The 23264-nt window shown below is 41.6% G+C and overlaps 1 protein-coding gene across 1 annotated transcript in view; it reads left to right on the top strand.

The window, feature by feature from the left end:
- The window catches only part of LOC145398740 (protein turtle homolog A-like), a 357131-nt gene that overhangs the window by 186306 nt on the left and 147561 nt on the right, over positions 1–23264 (top strand). The window contains exon 6 of the mRNA XM_080271540.1: positions 15111–15262. Within this exon, the coding sequence (XP_080127666.1) occupies positions 15111–15262 (152 nt within the window). The remainder of the gene's footprint in view (positions 1–15110; positions 15263–23264) is intronic.

Raw genomic sequence — 23264 nt, 5'->3', positions numbered from 1 at the left:
TTCCAGCTAATGCCAGATTATTTTATTCAGCTGAGAGAGAGAGCTATATCAGCTTGAAAATTCGTATTGTCAACATTAAGCAATATATTATTCTGGCCAGCCTAAGATATATATATATATATATATATATATATATATATATATATATATATATATATATATATATATATATATACATATATATATATTGTTACGGAACAGAGAAAACTGTCCCGCAACGTTCCAGGTTCAAAACAAAAGAGTTAGGTAAAATTACAAGTTAAAGTTTAATGCTCAAACTAACAACTAAACATTCAGGACTCATAAGGATAATGTAATGGCAAAAAACAGGTTAAATATATGGTTAACTGCAATAGCCTCTATTAACACGAAATTAGCAAGAGTAAATTTATCTAAGTCAGTCCTGATAAAATGAGATAACCGGATAATGCTTAGTGAATGCAAGATATATTATTACAGATACAAAATATTATCAATAATGGCTGACACTTAAAACACATGAATCACAAAAACCTCACCAGGCCTACGAATTAACACCCCATGCTATACAGTACAAGAAAAAATGCAGTAACACTCATACTCAAATTACACAGCAGCTAGATGGTTGGAGACTTCCTGAGCACTCACAAAAATAATAACAATTGTACAGGGGAGGACAGAGATGTGAACAAAATGAGGAGTAGATCTAAGTGGCAATTAATGCAGAGACTGAGCTTATTATATAGGGGCCGGCAGAGCTTGATACAACTTGTAAGAAGGACGCGCAAATGAAGCCATAGGGGACAAAGAGTTGACAATCCTGCTCTGAACGACAGAAAGAACAACTTACTCTACTATAAGGGAGGAGGGGGAGAGTGAGGTAGAACACGCACAATGGAAGCCACGAGGCGAATCGTGATCAAACATGCAGCATACTGTACGTTAGAATTAAACAAAGGATGATGAAATCATAGGCTATGTAACACCTCCCCACAAAGAAAAAGAAATTTACAAAGGAAATATCTTTTTACTCTAAAACAATCTATCTAAAGTCTAGATAAGCAATCTGCAATAACATTCTCTTTCCCCTTGACATGTTGTATGTCTAATGAATACTCCTGAAGAAGTAGACTCTATCTTGTCAATCTCTGATTTTTATCTTTAAACTTACTAAGGAATTTCAGTGGGTTATGATCGATATAAATGACTATGGGGTCAAAACCAGAACACAAATAAAATGAAAAATGCTGTAAACCCAAAATCAAGGCCAAAAGCTCTTTCTCAATAGTTGAGTAGTTCTTTTGAGGTGGAGTGAACTTCTTACTGTAATAAGATACAGGTGTTCAATACCCTGATCATCCTCTTGCAGCAAAACAGCCCCAGCTCCTGTATCACTTGCATCAACAGCCATCTTAAAAGGCTTAGCAAAATTTGGAGTAGCGAGCACTGGCTGACTTAATAGGATAGCTTTAAGTTTGCTGAAAGAGGATTCACAGTTATCGGTCCAGACAAATTTAACTCCCTTTTTCAGTAGGTCTGTAAGTGGTGATACAAGAATTGAAAAGTTAAGAACAAATCTCCTGTAATAACCTACCATTCCCAAAAATCTTTGTAACTCTTTCCTACTTTTAGGTCTGGGAAGATCACTTATAACCTGAACCTTAGCTGCGGGTGGTGCAACATGTCCATCACCAATTACGTACCCAAGATACTGAACTTTAGCTTGACCAAACTCACACTTTGATAAATTAGCTACAAGATTAGCCTGAACCAAACGCTCAAGAAATTTACTGACATGGCATAGGTGATCTTTCCAGTTGTCACTGAAGATTAATACATCATCAATATAAACAACACACCCAGCCAAACCCTCTGTTACAACATTCATGAGCTTCTGAAAGGTGGCTGGTGCATTCTTCATTCCATATGGCATTACAGAACATGCGAAAGTCTTTCCTAGTGTTACAAAACATGAGATCTCCCTAGCACATTCAGTCATAGGTACTTGCCAGTATCCCTTCAACAAATCAAACTTACTTATGTACCTAGCCTTTCCGATCTTGTCTATGCAATCTTCCACGCGAGGGAGAGGGTAAGTGTCTGTTTTGGTTATCTGATTAACACGTCTGTAGTCGATGCAAAGCTGCTGTGACCCACCTAGCTTAGGGACTAGAGTGACAGGAGAACCCCACTCGCTCTGACAGGGCTCAATCATCTTGTGGTCCAACAGGTAACCAAGCTCCTTCTGGATGAGAGGAACTTTCACTGGGTTTACACGGTAAGGAGGCAGTTTAATTGGCTTTGCGTCTCCAACATCTACATCATGCATCAACACAGTGGTTCTTCCTGGAGTGGCACGCAACACTTGCGGGTACTCCTGCAGTAACGCCGAAAACTCCTGCCTTTCCTCGGGAGCTAGATGAGAAAGCTTAGTCTGGAGATCATTCATGATATCAGGATTCTTCCCAAAACTATGACTCAGGCTCATGCTGCATGGGAGAACTTCACTTGCAGACTCGGGTGGAACAGCTACAGTGCAGACCGGGTTATTTTCGTCCCGCCTGTGATATAACTTTAGCATGTTGATGTGACAAAGTTGCTTGTTCTTTCTACGATCTGGTGTGGCGATGACATAGTTGACATCATTGAGTTTCTTCTCCACGAAATAAGGACCACTAAACTTGGCTTGAAGAGGTTGCCCATGCACTGGTAGCAGAATCAAAACCTGATCTCCTGGCTGAAAGTGGCGTAACCTGGACTTCTTATCATACCAAGTCTTCATCTTCTCCTGAGCAGCTCCTAAATTCTCTCTCGCCAGCTGAAAAGCAGTGGACAGCCGTTCTTTGAACTTCATCACATACTCCAGCAGGTTGATGTCATCTCCCTCCGACAGCCAGCATTCCTTGAGTCCTCTTACTTCATGGCCAAACAGTAGTTCAAAAGGTGAGAAGCCCAGTGATTCATTTGGAGATTCTCTTGCGGCAAATACAACGAATGGAAGACCTTTATCCCAGTCTTTCTGATGTTCCAAACAGTATTTCTTGAGCATCGATTTGAGTGTTTGATGATATCTCTCCAACGCTCCTTGGGTCTGGGGATGGTAAGCTGAAGACGTGATCTGGGTGATGCCCAACTCTTTCAGAGACTTCTTGAAAACATTTGACATGAAATTACTTCCCCGGTCTGACTGTACCTCCTTGGGCAGACCAAACTTTGTGAAGAACCCTAGCATTTCCTTAACCACGTTCTTTGCTGAGATATTTCTAAGTGGAATGGCTTCAGGATAACGAGTAGCCATATTAATCAGGGTCAACACATAAGAAAATCCTGAAGAAGTCTTAGGAAGAGGGCCCACAATATCCACCAACACACGGGTGAATGGCGCCTCAAAAGGAGGAATGGGAACTAGAGGTGCAACCTTTTCGGTCTGATTACACTTCCCCACAACTTGACAGGTGTGACAAGACTTACAATACCAGGAAACATCCCTGAAGATACCTGGCCAGTAGAAGTGTTTCAAAATGCGTGCCACAGTCTTCCTCACTCCAAGGTGTCCTGCCAAACTGGAATCATGAGCCACTCTAATGATATCCTGCCTACAAACACGAGGGATGACAACTTGATGTACAACCTCCCATTCACAGTCGGCTGATGCTGTTGGGGGTCTCCACTTCCTCATAAGTACTCCTGACTTTATATAATAACAAGTAGAAGCACCAGCTGACTCTTCCTCACTGCAAGCAGAGTTAGCTAGACCTTTCAACTCAGGGTCAGCAACCTGCAACTCAACCAACTCCTGACGAGACAAATTATCAACACTACGGGGTACTGCCTCATCTGGTGAGTGGTCCAAATTAGCAAGAAAAGTGTCAGCTAGGGTAACATCATCATCACCATTATCCTCTAAGTCATCAGTAACTTTAGACTTAGCCCTAGTGACAGCACATGCAGAGAACACATCAGGGACATCACAATCCTGGGTCGCAGCCACTGGCTCACTAGACAACTGAGGAGCTGGACACACTTGACTTCCACCAATATCATTTCCAAGTAAGAAAGAAAGTTACACCTGACATTGGGAGTGTCTCAACCAACCCAACCATAACGGAACCATTAACAAAACCAGACTCTAAATTCACTCTGCACAGAGGGACAGAGAAGTAATTATTCCCTACACCTTGTAAGATTACAGTTTCATCAGAGGAATTAACATTAGAGCCTAGAACACTGGTCAGCATAAAGGATTGGCAAGCACCTGTATCACGATATATTTTAACTGATTTCCTGTCATTACTGTCCAGAGGACTGACAAAACCATCAAACAGGAAATTAGCACATGAACTCTTGAGAGTGTCACCCACGTTACTGCTCAAAAGAGGAGCTCCATCATGAGAATTTAATTTACCCCTCAAAGCAGGTTCAGTTAACTCAGTTAAAGAATTCTGGGAACTCTCAAGGGTGGACACTAGACCAATTGACTGAATATTTAAAGACTCCTTTTTGTTCACATCACGCTGTCTCCTGAAACATTTCTCCGTAGTATGACCAAGCTTACTACAATAAGTACATTTACTTTTCTGAAATCTAGAGGTGAAGCTGGTATTTACTTCCTGAGAAACATCATCTTTATTCTCTTTCCTGTTACCTGAACTCTGAGTAGAGGCAACGTACTTACTCTCAGCTTTCCTTTTTTCTTTAGAATATCTCTTGTGAGTGAGAACATATTCATCAGCTAAAACTGCAGCATCAGACAAATTATCTATTCTTCTCTCATCAAGATATAGGCTTACATCTTTATTAATACACCTTTTGAAGTCCTCCAGCAAAATCTATCTATCTATCTATTGCCAGACGCCTCAATCCCGTTTGGGGTGGCCACAAACAAATCGCCTCCAAGTCGCCCTGTCCCCCGCCATTTCACTGCCCCGCTCCCAGCTCACACCCCCCTCTCTCATATACCTCTCCACCCCATCCCTCCATCTCATCCTCGGCCTCCCCCTCCCTCTTCCCCCCTCCACCTCACTCACATACACTCTCTTCGTCAGTCTTTCACCCTCCATCCTCTCCACATGGCCAAACCACCTCAGTGTATTCCTCATAACGCTTCCTATCACATCCACATCCACACCACAACGCTCCTTTATATCCTCATTCGTCAGCCTGTCTCTCCACGTGACTCCACAGACTCCTCTTAAATAACTCATTTCCACTGCTCTCACTCTTGACTTGTGTCCTTCCAACAATGTCCAAGCTTCACTTCCGTACGTTAGAGTTGGTATCACAATACTGTCATGTAGTAACTTTTTCACTTCCATGCTCACTTCCCTGTTTCTTATCACTGCTTTCAAGGAACCAGCAACCTTTCTTCCCTGCTGTACCCTTTCAAGCACTTCACCCTCGAAACCTCCATCCTTACTCATCACACTACCCAAATACTTAAACGTACTGACATTTTCCAATTCCTCACCATCCAACCTCACTGTACATTCACTAACTTCACCTCTTTCAAAGACCATTACTTTACTCTTCCCTACATTCACCTTTAGGTTCCGTTTCTTACACACTCTCTCAAACTCATCCACCAAACCTTGCAGCTCCCCTTCGTCTTCACTCAACAACACAGTATCATCTGCAAACAACAGTACAGGGAGTTTCCAAACACTACCCTCTCTCACCAGGGCCACTCCAACATCCACTACCCTACCTTGTACCTCTTTTATTACCCCATCCATGTACAGATTGAACAACCATGGAGACATGACACATCCCTGTTTCAAACCAACTCTCAAAGAGAAAAATTCACTTAGTTCACCATCCACATGCACTGCAGCCTTCGCACCATCGTACATACTCTTCACAGCATTCAACAACTTCCCATCTACTCCATATATTCTTAACACTTTCCACAATCCTTGTCTATCCACCCTGTCATATGCTTTCTCCAAATCCATGAAAGCCGCATACAACTTCTTTTCCCTTCTCTAGAAACTTTTCCACTAAAGATCTAAGAATGAATATCTGATCTACACAACCTCTTCCCTTCCTAAAGCCTCCCTGTTCTTCTCCAACTAATTTCTCTGTTCTTTCTCTAACTCTGTCTATAAGTATCCTACCATACACTTTTCCTATTATACTAAGAAGACAAATGTCCCTATGATTACCACACACTTCTTTTTCCCCCTTTCCTTTGTACAAGGGAATAATTATACCTGACTTCCAATCCTCCGGGACTCTACCTTCCTCCCAGGCCAATCTGCACATCTTCCATATCCATTCTACTACTATCTCTCCCCCATGCTTCAGCATTTCGCCACACACTCCATCAATTCCTGGGGCTTTCCCCGATTTAACATTCTTCATTGCTTCCACAACTTCTATCCTACTGATTTCTTCCTGTCTTCTCACCTCCCTCCTTCTCCCAGCCATTCCCCAGCCACTTATACTCGCATTACTTCCATCCTCTACGTTCAACAATTCCTTAAAGTGTTCTCTCCATCTGCTCACTTTTCTCCCTTCTCCACTAGTAATCTACCATTTTTATCTTTCACTCCCCTGCTAACTTCACTTCCACCCTGTCTTACTCTTTTCACTTCTCTCCAGAACATTTTCTTACAGTCCCTCCACTTTACATTCAAATTCCTTCCAAATTCCTCATCCACTCTCTTCTTACTCTCTCTTAATAATCTTTTCACCTCTCTCTTCCTTTCCACATATAACTCTCTCTTCCGCCTCTCAACTTCTTCCACGCCCCTATTTCTCATCCATTCATTGTATGCTTTCTTCTTTTGTGCCACTGCCTGTTTCACCTCTTCAGTCCACCACGCTGTTCCTTGCACCCCCCTCCGTCTTCTCTTCCTTCCACACACCACATCACATGCTGCACATACTTCTTCTGTAAATATCTTACACACACCTTCCACGTCTCCCATCTGCTCCAATTCATATTTGCCCAATCGTTCCTCCACTTCTCTCTTATACTCTGCCTTTTTCTCATCCTCTTGTAACCTTTCCACTGTCCTTGCAACTACTCCTTCCTCTCGTCTTTCCCTTCTTCTATTCTTCCATCTTACTTGGATCCTAATTCTTGCCACCACCAAGTAGTGGTCAGAAAGTCCACTCCCCCAACCTCTATACACTCTTGCATCCTTTACACATCTTCGCATCCTTTCATCCACACACACATAATCAATCATTGCCTTCCTTTCATGCAGTTCACCACCCACCCTTCTCATCACTCGCCATGTATACCTGTGGATCATTTTATGCCTGAAGAGGGTATTGGCTATCACCAACCCCCTCCCAGCACAAATATCCACTAACGCACTCCCATTCTCATCTATCTCAGCAGGCACACCCCACTCACCAACTATTCCATCCACCTTCACATTACCAACTTTACCATTCATATCACCAATCAAAAACACTCTCTCATTCCTTCCAAACTTTTCCATGCACACTTCCACATTTGTCCAGAACTCTTCTCTCACTCTTCTAGCACGATCTTGCGTTGGCGCATATACACACACAATCGCCCACATTTGTATTCCAACTTTCAACTTTACCCACACAATCCAGCAAAATCATCTGCTTAAATTTGTCAAAATCAGAATCCACATTCTTAGAATTTAACCACTGCTCTAACAGATCTTCCTTGATTTTTGCATACTCAACATGGGATTGCTTATCTTGCTTATAAGTTGTCCTAAATTTTACTCTATAGGCTTCAGGAACAAGCTCATAGGCCTTAAGAATCAAGTTCTTAACTACGTCATAATTATCAGATTGATCCTGAGGCAAAGATGCATAAGTTACTTGAGCTTTACTGGTGGGAACAGTTTGAAGGAGTACTGGTCAATACTCTTTGGGCCAATTAAAACCTGTAGCTACCCTCTCAAACAACTGAAAATACTTTGTTAAATCAGATTCATTAAAAGGAGGGACAAATTTAACATTTTTAGCCACATCAAAATTATCAGAGCTAGATGATCCAGTTCCACCTTGTTTCATGCGATACTCATGGTCTGCCTGAATCCTAGCAAGTTCAGTTTGTGCCTCCTGAATACGAGCCTGAGACTCAGCCTCCTTAGCACGTGCTTGAAACTCAGCCTCCTTACCACGAGCCTCCTGCAGGGCTAGCTGTGACTTAGCTAATTCAATCTGCATTTGCTCATCTGGAGGAGTTAAATTAAACAAGCTTTTATTAATCATGCCAACAATTTGATCTTTAGAATGATGAGAGTGAACTGCAATTCCCAATTGTTGAGCAACAAGCTTAAGTTTATTCTTTGTTCTGTTTTCTACATCACACACTGTTTGCACATTTGACAAAAAATCTTTGGCTTCATCAAGTGTAGTAATAGTAGACATCATGAATAAATCACAGCCACAAAATATCAAGCAATATCCTTATGATAATATCCCGAATATCCTGGTGAGGTCGCCAAATTTATGTTACGGAACAGAGAAAACTGTCCTGCAACGTTCCAGGTTCAAAACAAAAGAGTTAGGTAAATTTACAAGTTAAAGTTTAATGCTCAAACTAATAACTAAAAATTCAGGACTCATAAGGATAATGTAATGGCAAAAAACAGGTTAAATATATGATTAACTGCAATAGCCTCTACTAACACGAAATTAGAAAGAGTAAATTTATCTAAGTCAGTCCTGATAAAATGAGAAAACCGGATAATGCTCAGTGAATGCAAGATATATTATTACAGATACAAAATATTATCAATAATGGCTGACACTTAAAACACATGAATCACAAAAACCTCACCAGGCCTACGAATTAACACCCCATGCTATACAGTACAAGAAAAAATGCAATAACACTCATACTCAAATTACACAGCAGCTAGATGGTTGGAGACTTCCTGAGCACTCACAAAAATAATAACAACTGTACAGGGGAGGACAGAGATGTGAACAAAATGAGGAGAAGATCTAAGTGGCAATTAATGCAGAGACTGAGCTCATTATATAGGGGCCGGCAGAGCTTGATACAACTTGTAAGAAGGACGCGCAAATGAAGCCATAGGGGACAAAGAGTTGACAATCCTGCTCTGAACAACAGAAAGAACGACTTACTCTACTATAAGGGAGGAGGGGGGGGGAGTGAGGTAGAACACGCACTTTGGAAGCCACGAGGCGAATCCTGATCAAACGTGCAGCATACTGTACGTTAGAATTAAACAAAGGATGATGAAATCATAGGTTATGTAACTATATATATGTATATATATATATATATATATATATATATATATATATATATATATATATATATATATATATGTATATATATATATATATATATATATATATTAATCTGAGTGAATCATAGGATCCTACTACAGTCGTTCTATTTTATGAAGGCAGTTTGGGTGGGACGCTCTGGGACTTCACACTGTTAGCTCTGTTGTCACATCGCCGCCGACACACGTGTAATTATTTGTGCTCACCTCTCTGTCTCTCTCATACTCCTATTTTAAGCTAATAATTACTTATAAGTGAATTTTAAACACTCTGTATAGATGTAATTCAATAAAAAAGCTAAAGTATAGTATAAATCTCATAAGACTTGTCAACGTTGCTTTCGCGACGGTGTCAGGTGGTGACACGAGGGACAGCCCTGCGTGAGCGGGTCATACTCGGTCAGTCTCCCGCCATGGAAGCTATATAAAAAAAACGCACCTATAGACTTTTACCTCAGGGGTGGTGTTGAAAAAAAGTCGAAAACAAGAGAAAAAATAAAGAAAATACAATTAGTAGTAGTTAACATAAATATGAGAGAGAGAGAGAGAGAGAGAGCACGTGTGTGGCGACGATGTGGCAACAGAGCTAACAGAGTGAGGTCCCAGAGCGTCCCACCCAAACTGCCTTCATAAAATAGAACGACTATAGAGGGAAAAGTTTTGAAAATGTTTTGCATGACTGATAAAACAAACACTTTTTATTCGTTTTTCACCAAACTTGGTGGAAGTGTTAATGGTCGCTAAGGGACAATAGATAAAAGGCTGAGGTCACAGGACTACGTCAACGTTTGACCTAGCAAGGTCATCATGTGCAGTTTTTATCCGATTTAGACCATTCTTGATGGAATGGTTTAGCGTAAGACAGGAACGAAGGGATTCAATTGTGAGAACAATAGTCCATAGATCAGTGTCACATAGCAGAGTCAAACTTTTTTTGTTTTCTTTACACAAAATTTTAAAGACTGATTCAGCGTGATGAAGGGACAAAAGACTTAGGCAAAGAGAGAAATCAAACAATGATCAAGGTCACAAAGAGGTTAAATTCAAAGTCACAGGTCAAAGTCAACCCAAACAGTTTTAACCCGATTTAGAGCAAGAAGAGTTAAGGGTCAGGCAAGGCTGAAGTATTTCGATTTTGAGGGGAACAGGTAGAACGTCATGGTCACAAAGCAAAGTGAATATATCGGCCTGATGCCATCTGATATATCCGGGTGTTAGACTCTCTGGTGCCCCTTCTAAATTTTGGCCTTATTCCAATGTCCTTAATATACTATCTGTCTAATTTTACCCCTGCGCACCACTTCCCCAGGCTCATTACTGGACTCCAAAAGTCTCCCTCTCTCTCTCTCTCTCTCTCTCTCTCTCTCTCTCTCTCTCTCTCTCTCTCTCTTTCATTTCTGAACGGTTACTAGTCTTATGTCGGTTCCTTAGTGTGTTATCACCATTTCTCTTCGGCTATTAACCAATTGTTTGGTGTCTCCCCTCCCGTCATTAGTAGGGTGGTGAAGTTATTGGCGCACTTAGCACACACTCCTATTGACACAGTTCACTCTGCCACACCTCACACTGCCACAGTTCACAAAGTCACACCCTACACATACCCACACTGCCACACATCACAGTGCCATACTCGTATATACCGCCACACTGCATAATGTTATACCTAACAATGTCACACTCTATGCACACCCACACTGTCACACGTCACAGTTCAGCACCTCACTCCGCCACACATCACAGTCACACATTACACTGCCACACGTGAGAGCCACATTTCACACTGACATTCCACACATTGCACTACTATTACTGCTGATCACACACAAGAGGCACAATTCAGTGCATCGACCAAAACACCTTGCACTGCTAGGTTACTTACAACCAAATTTCAAACTGCTGACACTTCACAATCACACCTTGGCAAAAAATTCCACTGTCACTTCTTACTACCACACGACACAATGTCACAGTGTAGGTGGGCGCGTCCATCATCCACTCACCTGATGTAGTGCTGCCTATTCATGAACGAGTACCGTACAGTGTATAATGCTCTTCCTGTGTCTGTCCCCCTGTCTTCCTTTTTCTCTTATCCTTCCGATCATTATTTATTACACTTATATCCGCATTAGGTGGCTCTACTCTGAGTGACAAGCCAAATGGTTTCCTGCAACTCAGGAGATCATTTACAATGCTGGGTGGTAACCATATAGCCAAATAACAAGGTGACGTTGAGCTCACTGTGGTGCCTCTCTTATGTGGGTGGAGATGCATATGCGGCGTCCACCTTGGAATCAAACCTCCAAACTAGTCCTGCGCCTCGCTGTAGTGAGGCTCTGTCATCCTCATGTGAACAGTGGTTCACTGCACGTGACGGCTCTGCATGGGTGGTTGCTTCCCTGCTGTCCACACACACACACACACACACACACACACACACACACACACACACACACACACACACACACACACACACACACACACACACACACACACTTCAGATGCCTTTCCATCAGCCACATCAAACACTGCCATGTCACTCGCAGTCTCATTACAAATAATCACACCACACTACAACACTACGCACCACTGCACCACAAATGCCACGCTACGAGTTACCACAGTTCATTTTACCACATCAGACTATGTCACACAATATATTATCCCAATACACATAATACTGCACCATACACTGCAACACTACACAACACTACACCACACACTACCTACTACATTACACATTATTACACCACACACTAGCATAGTACACATTACTACACCACACCCTGCTGCACTACTCATTACTACATCACACGCTATTACACTACACTTTATTGCACCACGCACTTCCCCACCACACACAGCCACACTACATACGGCTAAACCACTCACTACGCAACCAAATATCATCGTTTATCACTCTATAATCAGGCTACTCCTCCAACTTCAATCTCTTGCAAGTTTTCTTCTCCTCACCTTTCTCTTGGCACATCCTCCCCTTAAGTGCCGCCCTTTCGAACTCCTTTTTGGATTTAAGTGAATAAATAATAAGTGCATAAATAAGTAAATAAACTAACACGCAAATAAAATTTCTTCCCAGACATAGTCCACATTTACCATTTAGTATTTCAATAAAGTGGCTTCCTTTCATGTTTTATTCAGGTTAGTTTCACGTAATTTTCTACATTTTAGGAAATACCTTTCATCAGATGGATGTGAAAGGTACCAACCCCAAGACAAAAAAATACCCCTGTTTCCTACGCATAGTAAAACTGCATGAAGGAAGAGACAGCAAGCTAAAGCCTCTCCGAATGTACTGATTAATAACCCTATAATCCTCTTATTCCTCAATTTTACCTTTTCACTCTTCCTGACTTCCACCTCCCTCTACCATTGCCGCCTCTTAGTGGTGTATTCAAAGTGGCAGAGGAGATTTCGTGGTACCTATTCCCTAGTGCATAATTCTGCGTATTGCATCTTATCAATAAATAATGCCAATCTAATATCAACATAGTTTGCATTAGTAACAAACAAAAAGATACTGAACTGAAGTATGCATAATAAATTGCTAAAAATGAGGTTGCGAAATCTTCCAAAACCACTCAGAAAGCGACCCTTAAAGTGGAGAAACTTCCCCCACCCCTCACAACCAGCCGTAACTGCCTATTGTCAGTAAGATCTTGACAGTACATTACGAGGGATTTTTTCATTATTTATTCATGCTATGTGCTGCAAATTTATTCAGTTTATAAAAACTCTATGCCTTAAATGGGTGGGTTGGATACAGATTCGTTATGCCTTTTCCTAGTGGAGATTTTTCCAAGGCTTAATAAAATCGTCTGGAGGTAAGCTAACTAACACTAAAGGGTTGCCACCCCCTTCGCTCTCCTTCTGGACTTCTCCCTTCACTATTGCCATCCCTGAAAGTGGTGATGCGGTCTCCCCTCACCAACCCTCTCCCTCCCCTCCGACATCCAGCCGAGACTACCAAGTTGTTTATGTGGTCCTGAATGCCCTTCACTAAAAGTCGTTCCTTATGGTTTATTCTTGCTATCTCCAAACGAATTTATTCTGCATCAGATTTTATAAAACTACAAGGGATAGATATGAATGGATCTTGAATTTGGCTCTCTCTTGTATTTTGTTTTTCTCTTGGAAGGAACAGTTTTGCGGGCGCATTGCCTTTGGTTCCTTCTTCCTCACATAAAAAAAAAAACTCAAATAAAGGAGGTCTTCCTTATGCTGGAAAAAAAAAATCATGCAAACTCCTTTTTCTACCCCGTGTGCACACTCTCTTCCAAAATTACCAAGAGTGTAATAAAAACTGCCACTTGCGAGTTTTGGGCTAGAGGGAAGTTGAAAATATCGACACTGATAATATGTTTTGCGTTCATCCTCCAGTCTGATCATTTGTTCCCGCTTTGAAGCCCACAATTATGGACGAATCTTTGACGACTGAGCCGACAATTGTATCCAACGGTGTGTCCTCGTCTAAGTGGTCGGCACACCTAGGTTATCCCCAAGATCACAGTGACCATTTAAAGATAAAAACTGTGGATAAAGCTTCTTTTATGTAAAGGCATAAAACTGGTATCACTGGGAAGGGTGTGCAAAACGCAGCAATGTAGACCTACATCACAGTTTTGATACAATCCACTGGAAACTGTAAGACTGTAATAACATCATACGCGTCTGTCTTACTTCTTCATTACGAGGTGTGGAGAAGCAGTGGGTGCAGTTAAGGCTGTTGGTGTGGGTGAGGGTGTAAGCGTGGGTGTTTTGAGGGAAGTGGATGTGAATGAGAGAGTGGATGTGACTGTGGCTCTTGGTGTGGGTGTGAGTGTGTTTGTGGGTTTGGGGGAGGGTAATGGTGAGAGCGAGGTTGCTGGTAGGGTGCAGGTGAGAATGGGGTATAGGTAAGGATACAGTGTTGGTGGAGTTCCAGTGAGAGTATGGGTGTGGGCGTAGGTTTGGGCGTGGTTGCGGTTGCGGGTGTGGGTGTGGGGGATTGTGCAGGTTATGTTTAAGCTGCACCTTAATATCTCCCACAGGTACAAGTGCATAATATCAGATCAGCGCATAACAGAGAATCCACTTCACACGACAAGGATCATACGAGACTTCTTTGGGGGGACCCTAGCCTGGCAACACGCACTTAGCATGGAAAACTGACATGCAGGTCGTTTTTCACTGGGGATCAGTATTTTATCAGACACCGGCAGAGTCCTAGGTTTTGGTTAGAACCCGATTAATCAGTACGAAAGAATTTTTTTTTTTTTAAAGGAGACTTTTTAATATTAGTGTTTCCTTTGTCCTAACGATTTTACTCAGGTTCAAAGAGATTTTTTGAACAGGAAGGGCTGGACGTGGCTCCCCCAGAGCTTTTTCCCTAATCATGGTCTTTCCAACGTTGAATAAGGTTGCCTGGAGGTAAAGAAAAGGAAATAGATGATTTATAATTGCATATATAAACGAATAAATTAAATAAATAGACAGATAAATAAATAAGAAAAAGATGATCATAATCCCTCCCCTCCCTGCTCTCTCACCTTTATCCCCCAACTCTCCCCCTTCCCCTTGGTCTGCTCTTTCAGTGTCGTCTCTGAGTGTAGTGATAGTCCTTCACCCTCCCCCCCTCCCCTCACGAAAGCCTGCTGGCACTACGAAGTAATATTTGTGAGATCATTTCCATTGCCCTACGAGGATTTTTTATTATGTGTTTTTACCACGTCCAGAAAATTGTGTTCACTTTTCAAAGGGCTTTCATAATCCTCTCCCTGTGGGAGAACTTTCCTGCAGTTGATATTGTCGTTCGGGAATAAATGATTTACATAAAAAAGACGTCACCTCCTAACCTTTCCCCTTCGTCTCCCTCAGTTCCGCCTCTAAGTGTGGTGATAAGAGCCCCTTCACCCCCCCTGACGGCCGGCAAAGACTACCAGGTTGTCTGTGAAGTCCGGGGATCAAGACCACCGCCCTCCATCAAATGGTACAAGGGAGGCAGCAGGATCCTCAAGGCTACAGAGACGGTATGTAGTTATTTCAGGTCTTGATAATATCAGACTAATTATACAAGGCTGGGAGACATAATCCTCAAGGCCACTTCAGGACAAGCAGGTCTCGTATTTATCATTCTTCCTATCGCTGGCTTTCCTTATGCAGGCGAATTGATGCTCAGCGTCATTTCCGCACGAGGAGCTCTTTTCTCTTCTTTTATGCTTCCGCTAGACCGTTTTATCCAGGCCAGAAGACAGGGGCATGAATCCAAGGAGAGGGTGAATGCTACAACCCATTCATTAAGAGCAGGTTTCTGTTTAGCTGGTTTGTTTTAGTCAGAATATTCTTATGCGGGTTAGGAGATACGACCTTTTGAGTACAAGTCTTTTCATTTATTATTATTTTTGCTATAAAATTAATAATGATAAAAACAATGATAATAATAATAATAATAATAATAATAATAATAATAATAATAATAATAATAATAATAATAATAATAATAATAATAATAATTGTTATTGTTATTATTATTATTATTATTATTATTATTATTATTATTATTATTTCTGGTACCATCTAACTACTTTATTGAGGTCGGCAGATAACGGAGACCGTCATTGGTACAACACCCACAACACAGGTGTCCGTGTTACTGACTCGAAAGCAGGTTACCTGATCAGCGTCACAGCCCATGTTGTGCACAACCACATTATTATTCTTTTTATTTCTGGGGTCATTGTAATGATTTAATCAAGTAACGAGAAAGGATACACAACGTTACCGATAATTCTTTTTTTTCTTCTTTTTTTTTTATGCGTCCTACTAGGCAAATACACAAGAGTCTGTTCTTTGACCTTTACCAGTCCTCCAAAAATGTCAGAGTAAAAGCATCATCAGGTGGATGTACCCAAGTAAAAAGTACAAAAACATCATGGCTCATCAAGTACTCAAGTACTGAAAGTAAAAAGTAACCACTAAATTCTCAGTCGCCTTCAACGTAGAAACTAATTGCTTTTTGGTGCCGGAAATGGGACATTGTCAGAAGTGAGGCATGCTGTGTAGAGGGTAGAGAATAGGAAGGCATCAAGTGTCGATGAGGTGTATGTAGAGATGATTAAGGCTAAAAGGAGAGCAATAAAGTGATAGCTGGAATATGTAAGAAACTTTGGATGATTGCTATTCTACGAGCAGCGTGGAAGAAGGTTATGATTATGCTTGGTTACAGAAACAAGGGTATCATAATAAGTCGGAAAACAAGAATCGGTGCCAAGGCACAGCAAACCCGTCCCCTGCAGTAATTGTTGTGCTGACGTTATACACAACAGTATATCTAGTCAAAGATGTCACATATCAAATTTGGAGTGAATTGGGTGGAAATTTACGATTTTATGTCAATTTGGAATTTTTGGCCTGACCCACCTGCCACCCTATGTAATGAGGCATGTTATAGGATGATACTTGAAAGATGCACATTTAGGTTTTGGTTTCATGTCGATATGAAGAATTTGAATGGAGTTATGGCGGAAAAAAAAAATAATAATTTTTTGGGCCTACAGTCTGGGTCTTTACCCAATTTGACTCAAAATTTAATATAGTAATCAGGTCACAGCCCATCATCCCTGCAATTTCAGTCAAAATCGCACTAGTAGTTTTTGCGTAAAGTTAACAGACAGACGGACAAACAGACAGACAAACCGAGTGAAAACAATACCCGTCCCCAAACCCCTCCGGGGCGGGGAAGGGTAAATATCACACTGTACGGTTACAGTGGGTTGTACGAAAGGCATTAGGAAGAGTAATGCTAGAGATAAAGGTGAGACATGCTTTGGAATATCTGGTGAGTTACGAACACGGTGGCTTTACGGGTGGTAGGGGATGTGCGGAATAAGAATCTGAAATGAGACCCACAGTGAAGGAAGTTTGTGAAAACGCTTGTAAGGTATTTATGGTATTGACGAGTCATGTGAATGCTGCTAGAGTTTTGATGAGAGAACAGGCCTGTATCAAGACGTATCGCCACCACGTGAAATAAATATCAAGATATGCAGTAACAAGTTTGGCAGTTTCGTATACAAGGGCATAAACTAGGACTCGTACACTAATGGTGGGGATAATAATAATAATAATATTAGACTCTTAGAAATCGATCCGCCAAGTTTCATTCTCAGATGAATTGTCGGATTGAAACCAACTTATCAGACAGATTTTTCCACATATGGTCATAGCTCGTAAAATACAGATAATACGGCAATTTTACATATACGGGCATCAACTACGACACGTACTTTATCTTTCTGTGTGGCATGAAGCCAATCCACCTGGTAATTTGCAAGATACAGGCCTGGACGGAAAGAGGAACATGCGATAACATGACAGATTTTTCCTTATATGGTCTATCTATCTATCTATTGCCAGACGTCTCAATGCCGTTCGGGGTGGCCACAAACAAATCGCCTCCACGTCGCCCTGTTCCCCGCCATTTCACTGCCCCGCTCCCAGCTTACACACCCCTCTCTCATATACTTCTTCACCCCATCCCTCCATCTCATCCTCGGCCTTCCCCTCTCTCTTCCCCCCCTCCACCTCACTCACATACATGCTCTTCGTCAGTCTTTCACTCTCCATCCTCTCCACATGGCCAAACCACCTCAGTGTATTCCTCCTAACGCTTCCTATCACATCCACATCCACACCACAACGCTCCTTTATATCCTCATTCGTCAGCCTGTCTCTCCATGTGACTCCACAGACTCCTCTTAAATAACTCATTTCCACTGCTCTCACTCTTGACTTGTGCCCTTCCAGCAACGTCCAAGCTTCACTTCCATACGTTAGAGTTGGTATCACAATACTGTCATGTAGTAACTTTTTCACTTTCATGCTCACTTCCCTGCTTCTTACCACTGCTTTCAAGGAACCAGCAACCTTTCTTCCCTGCTGTACCCTTTCAAGCACTTCACCCTCCAAACCTCCATCCTTACTCATCACACTACCCAAGTACTTAAATGTACTCACATTTCCCAATTCCTCACCATCCAACCTCGCTGTATATTCACTGACTTCAACTCTCTCAAAGACCATCACTTTACTCTACATTCACCTTTAGATTCCGTTTCTTACACTCTCTCCCAAACTCATCCACCAAGCCTTGCAGTTCTTCAACAACACAGTATCATCTGCAAACAACAGTACAGGGAGTTTCCAAACACTACCCTCTCTCTCCAGGGCCATTCCAACATCCACTACCCTACCTTGTACCTCTTTTATTACCTCATCCATGTACAGATTGAACAACCATGGAGACATGACACATCCCTGTTTCAACCCAACCTTCAAAGAGAAAAATTCACTCAGTTCACCTTCCACACGCACTGCAGCCTTAGCACCATCCTACATACTATTCACTGTATTCAACAACTTCCCATCTACTCCATATATTGTCAATACTTTCCACAATCCTTGTCTATCCACCCTGTCATATGCTTTCTCCAAATCCATGAAGGCCGCATACAACTTCTTTCCCTTCTCTAGAAACTTTTCCACTAAAGATCTAAGAATGAATATCTGATCTACACAACCTCTTCCCTTCCTAAAGCCTCCCTGCTCTTCTCCAACTAATTCCTCTGTTCTTTCTCTAACTCTGTCAATAAGTATCCTACCATACACTTTTCCTATTATACTAAGAAGACAAATGCCCCTATGATTATCTCACACTTCTTTTTCCCTTTTTCCTTTGTACAAGGGAATAATTATACCTGACTTCCAATCCTCCGGGACTCTACCTCCAAGGCCATATGCACATCTTCCACATCCATTCTACTACTATCTCTCCCCCATGCTTCAGCATTTCACCACACACTCCATCAATTCCTGGGGCTTTCCCAAATTTAACTTTCTTCATTGCTTCCACAACTTCTATCCTACTGATTTCTTCCTGTCTTCTCACCTCCCTCCTTCTCCCAGCCATTCCCCAGCCACTTAAACTCACATTACTTCCATCCTCTACGTTCAACAATTCCTTAAAGTGTTCTCTCCATCTGCTCACTTTTTCTCCCTTCTCCACTAGTAATCTACCATTTTTATCTTTCACTCCCCTGCTAACTTCACTTCCACCCTGTCTTACTCTTTTCACCTCTTTCCACTTATATGGTAATAGCTCATAAAGCACAGACAACATGGCAATTTTACATATATGAGCATCAATTACGATACATACTCTTTCTGTGTGATATGAAGCCAAACCACCTGGTTGTTTCTGAGATAAAAGCCCGGACGGAATGACTGACAGATGAACAGATAGGGGCGATTCCTATATGGAGAGAGAGAGAGAGAGAGAGAGAGAGAGAGAGAGAGAGAGAGAGAGAGAGAGAGAGAGAGAGAGAGAGAGAGAGAGAGAGAATAGTAGATGATGGAATAACTCAAATCTGATGTACGAATATGTAGATGAGTGTTACTTGCTGATTACAGACATGTTACCGGACTGTTACAGTTTTGTGAATTCTGTGAGCGTCGTGCTTTGGTAACAACTATTTGTAAGAAATAGTGCTGTCTCTTTAAGGAGAAACTGATTTCCAGCATGAGGTGATGGTGAATGGAAAGAGAATTGAACTGGAAAGGAGTTTACTTTCTCCTTGGTACAATAATAGAAAAAAGCTGACTGCACAAGGAAAATGTAAAGTAGAGCAGGCGCTTTGAGGTCTGAGTGTGGGGGCATCAAGAGGATTGCACAAGGCGTTTTAGTGCCAATAATAAGGTATGGGTGGAGATTTTAGGGTGGCAGAAGAACGAAAAGTCATGAGTAAGAAGAGTGAAAATGGGATTATTGAGGAACATATGTGAACCTCACAAGCTTGAGTGTACAAGATGTGATTAGTTAAAGATGCGGAGTTAGTAATCATCTGGGCAGTAAACGTGAAGAGAGTGTGCTCAGATGGTATGGTTGGTTGAGAAAATATACGAATAGGGTGATGGAACGGGTATCTGTGAACGAGTCTGAAGGCGGGAGGAGGCGTGATGGGCCAAGAAGATGATGGATCGATATGGTAAAGTAGTATGTAAGAAAGAGAGGTATGGAGTCGAAATAAGTGAATTGGCGGGAGTGAGTGAGTTGTCGGATAGACCTTGTCTGATAGGTGATGTGACTCACTTGTGTAAAAAAAAAGAAAAAAGAAAAGAAAAGCGTCAATCGTCATGCCTGTGAGGTAGAATCAGGATTCCAGGAGCTTGAATGGCAAATGAATGGGTGTGTGGCCCATTTCAATTAAGATACGGTTAATTAGTTTTCCCTCTATCTAATTCTCCTCTTTTCTTGCTTTGTGGGCCTTACCTCACCCCATCCATTGAGGGGAATAAGAGGTCGGAATGATTATAATGATGAAGCGAGAGACATGTGGAGGAGATGTAACTGCGGGAAGGAGGCAATGCAGCAGGTAAGAAAAAAAAAAAAAAAAGAACACACGTGACTGGTCAAAACATGAAGAGCCGAGTGTGACTTGTCACCATCCATGTTTGAACTGTTCTGAGCTCTGTCAATGGCCATTGACCATAGCGTCAAACTTCATTATGTAATGTAGCGAGTACTTTTTTGTTTATTCTCAAATGTATTAGAGAAAAAGTATTTGATAACCCTACCTATGTAACAGTAAATGTAGTAAATGAAATGAGTACTTTTACAAAAGTTGCTTCCCACGAAAGTTACTTGAGTACAGTACTCAAGTAAATTTACTTCGTTACATTTGAGCTCTGCTTTTCATTAATCCTTTTTCTGGTATGTTTATAGTTTACTGTACATTCTGCTATATACTTTGTATATCTGGAAGGCTTAAACACCATTCTCGCATGAGAGATCTAGCTTTACGGCAGTACAGATTGCCTGGTTGATGGCCCTGGGTTGGCTAGCTTACAGTACATAATAATGGCCTACAAATGTTCAAGATAACTATTACCAACTTTTAGCTGGAATGACCAGACAACTTAGCATCCAGTTAGACACTGGGAAGAATGCTGGAGCTGTCCTCGGGGTTCTAAACTGACCCAGTTCTCTCTGGGATATGTACACTGAGTGACTCAGTGACTTTAGACTATTGCATTTCCCACCTCTTTCTCGTTCCTCCCCTTTTCACCACACTGATACCACGAGATGGAGGTGTCAGCATTATTAAAACTCAGATTGTTAGAAAAATCGTCTGTGCGTAGAGTTTGTCCAGTCCACACTGAAAGCTATTTTGCGTTAAGACGAAATCTTTCTCCTCCCTTTTCTCCACGTTTTCTCAAGGCTTCTTCTCCGTTGTTCACACTTCTTAAATGCAAGAAGTATTCGTATGTGTGTGTGTGTGTGTGTGTGTGTGTGTGTGTGTGTGTGTGTGTGTGTGTGTGTGTGTGTGTGTGTGTGTGAGAGAGAGAGAGAGAGAGAGAGAGAGAGAGTGAACCTAGTAGTAAATATGAAATACAGATAACAGAAGGCCTGTTGGCCCATGTCGCGATTATCTGCTGGAAAAAATACTTGATCCTACTAAAATCTAACCAACTGGTAAGAGAAAAGGACTGAAAAGAGGAAGAGTCTCCCCATCTGCCACACCATCCGGTTAAATCGGCAGGAAAAAGATACAAAGAACATGAAGCATGTTAGAAAGAACATGCATGGAAGTATTAATAGGAGAAAGACAAGAGGAGGAACTATGCACAGTGTAATCTCTATTCTTCACATCTGTGAAAGAAAGACATAACGCCAAATCCCAAATGTTCTCCTTAATAAGCAAAAGTCTCACAGTCGTCACCATACACTTCACCCTGGAAATAAACAGACTCAGGTTTAGACTGACGTCTCAAAATAATTGTTTAGCTGACTTTTAAATGCACCAATAGTTTCTTGACTAATGACGTTTGCTGGTAGCCTATTCCATTGTTCCACTTCGCGAATATAAAAACAGTTTTTTCCTGTATTAGTGTTGCATCACTTAATTTTGAGTTCATTCCATTATTTCTAGTCATGTATCATTCAGTATTTCGAACAAATTATCATATCAACATCGTCAGATTTTCCTAGAATCTTAAATACTTGTATTACATCTCTGAATTATCTTTTTTTTTTTTTTTTTTAAGAGAAAACATATTCAGTTCCTTTAACCTGTGGAATGTGAGCCACAGCTCAGGCTGGGTAGCATCGCGTTGTGAGCCACAACTCACGCTGTGCTGGCCGTGCATCACTGCTGACTACTACACCCCTATGCAAACTTATGCATGGCACTAGGCAAAGACGGAGAGAGAGAAAGATTTTTTCACCAAATGGTGCCCTGAATGTTTATTTTCAAGTTTATGATAAACAAAAACTAAAAAGAAAAAAATTCTTCATTTTTTGTGCACCACGGCGTGGGATAAAAAAAGGAATTGCGCAATCCACGGGTTAATACCCCTCCGTAGTGCATATTTTCTGTGGCTCTGCATGGCACTCTCTTGAGTCTCTTTGTCCTTAACCCGAGGTGTCCCATTAACTTATAGATACGTCGTAACGTTTTGTCACGGTGACTCCCGTCAACATATCGATACATTTTGCAATTGCAAGGTCCGTCATTTGCACATTTTTCAAGTTTCGTGATTTTTGGTAGGCATACTCAGGAGACCTTCCTCTACCTGCTGCCAGGGGGTACACTGCCTTACCGCGCGTGACCCCCACCCCCCCGCACGCCATTGTCTCGGCAACTCACGTTTTAGCAGTGACCTGGCAAGTAAAGACATGTCGCGCCATGGTACGAAATTCAAGGCAAGAGTGATTCCCGAATCGATGACGTTGTGGAAGACAAAGATTATGTGGCACCAGAGGAAGAAACGAGCAGAAGTGATGAGGAGGTAAAGTCGCCAAGGAAGGTGCGGTATGTTGATGTGTTTGGTGAGTGAAACAATGCTTATATCGCCTATATTACTGTGTGAAAACCAATATATTCTTGTACTACATAAAAATTTGTACCAAATGAACAAGTATCTACCAAGTCTGAGTGGTTTGCAATTGTTACTGCTACCATAGAAAATGCAACA

This window comes from Coenobita brevimanus, chromosome 5 (assembly GCF_032717465.1).
Source record: "Coenobita brevimanus isolate Jiangsu-jjx chromosome 5, ASM3271746v2, whole genome shotgun sequence".
Taxonomy (NCBI): domain Eukaryota; kingdom Metazoa; phylum Arthropoda; class Malacostraca; order Decapoda; family Coenobitidae; genus Coenobita; species Coenobita brevimanus.
This window is presented reverse-complemented; position numbering and strand designations above follow the sequence as displayed.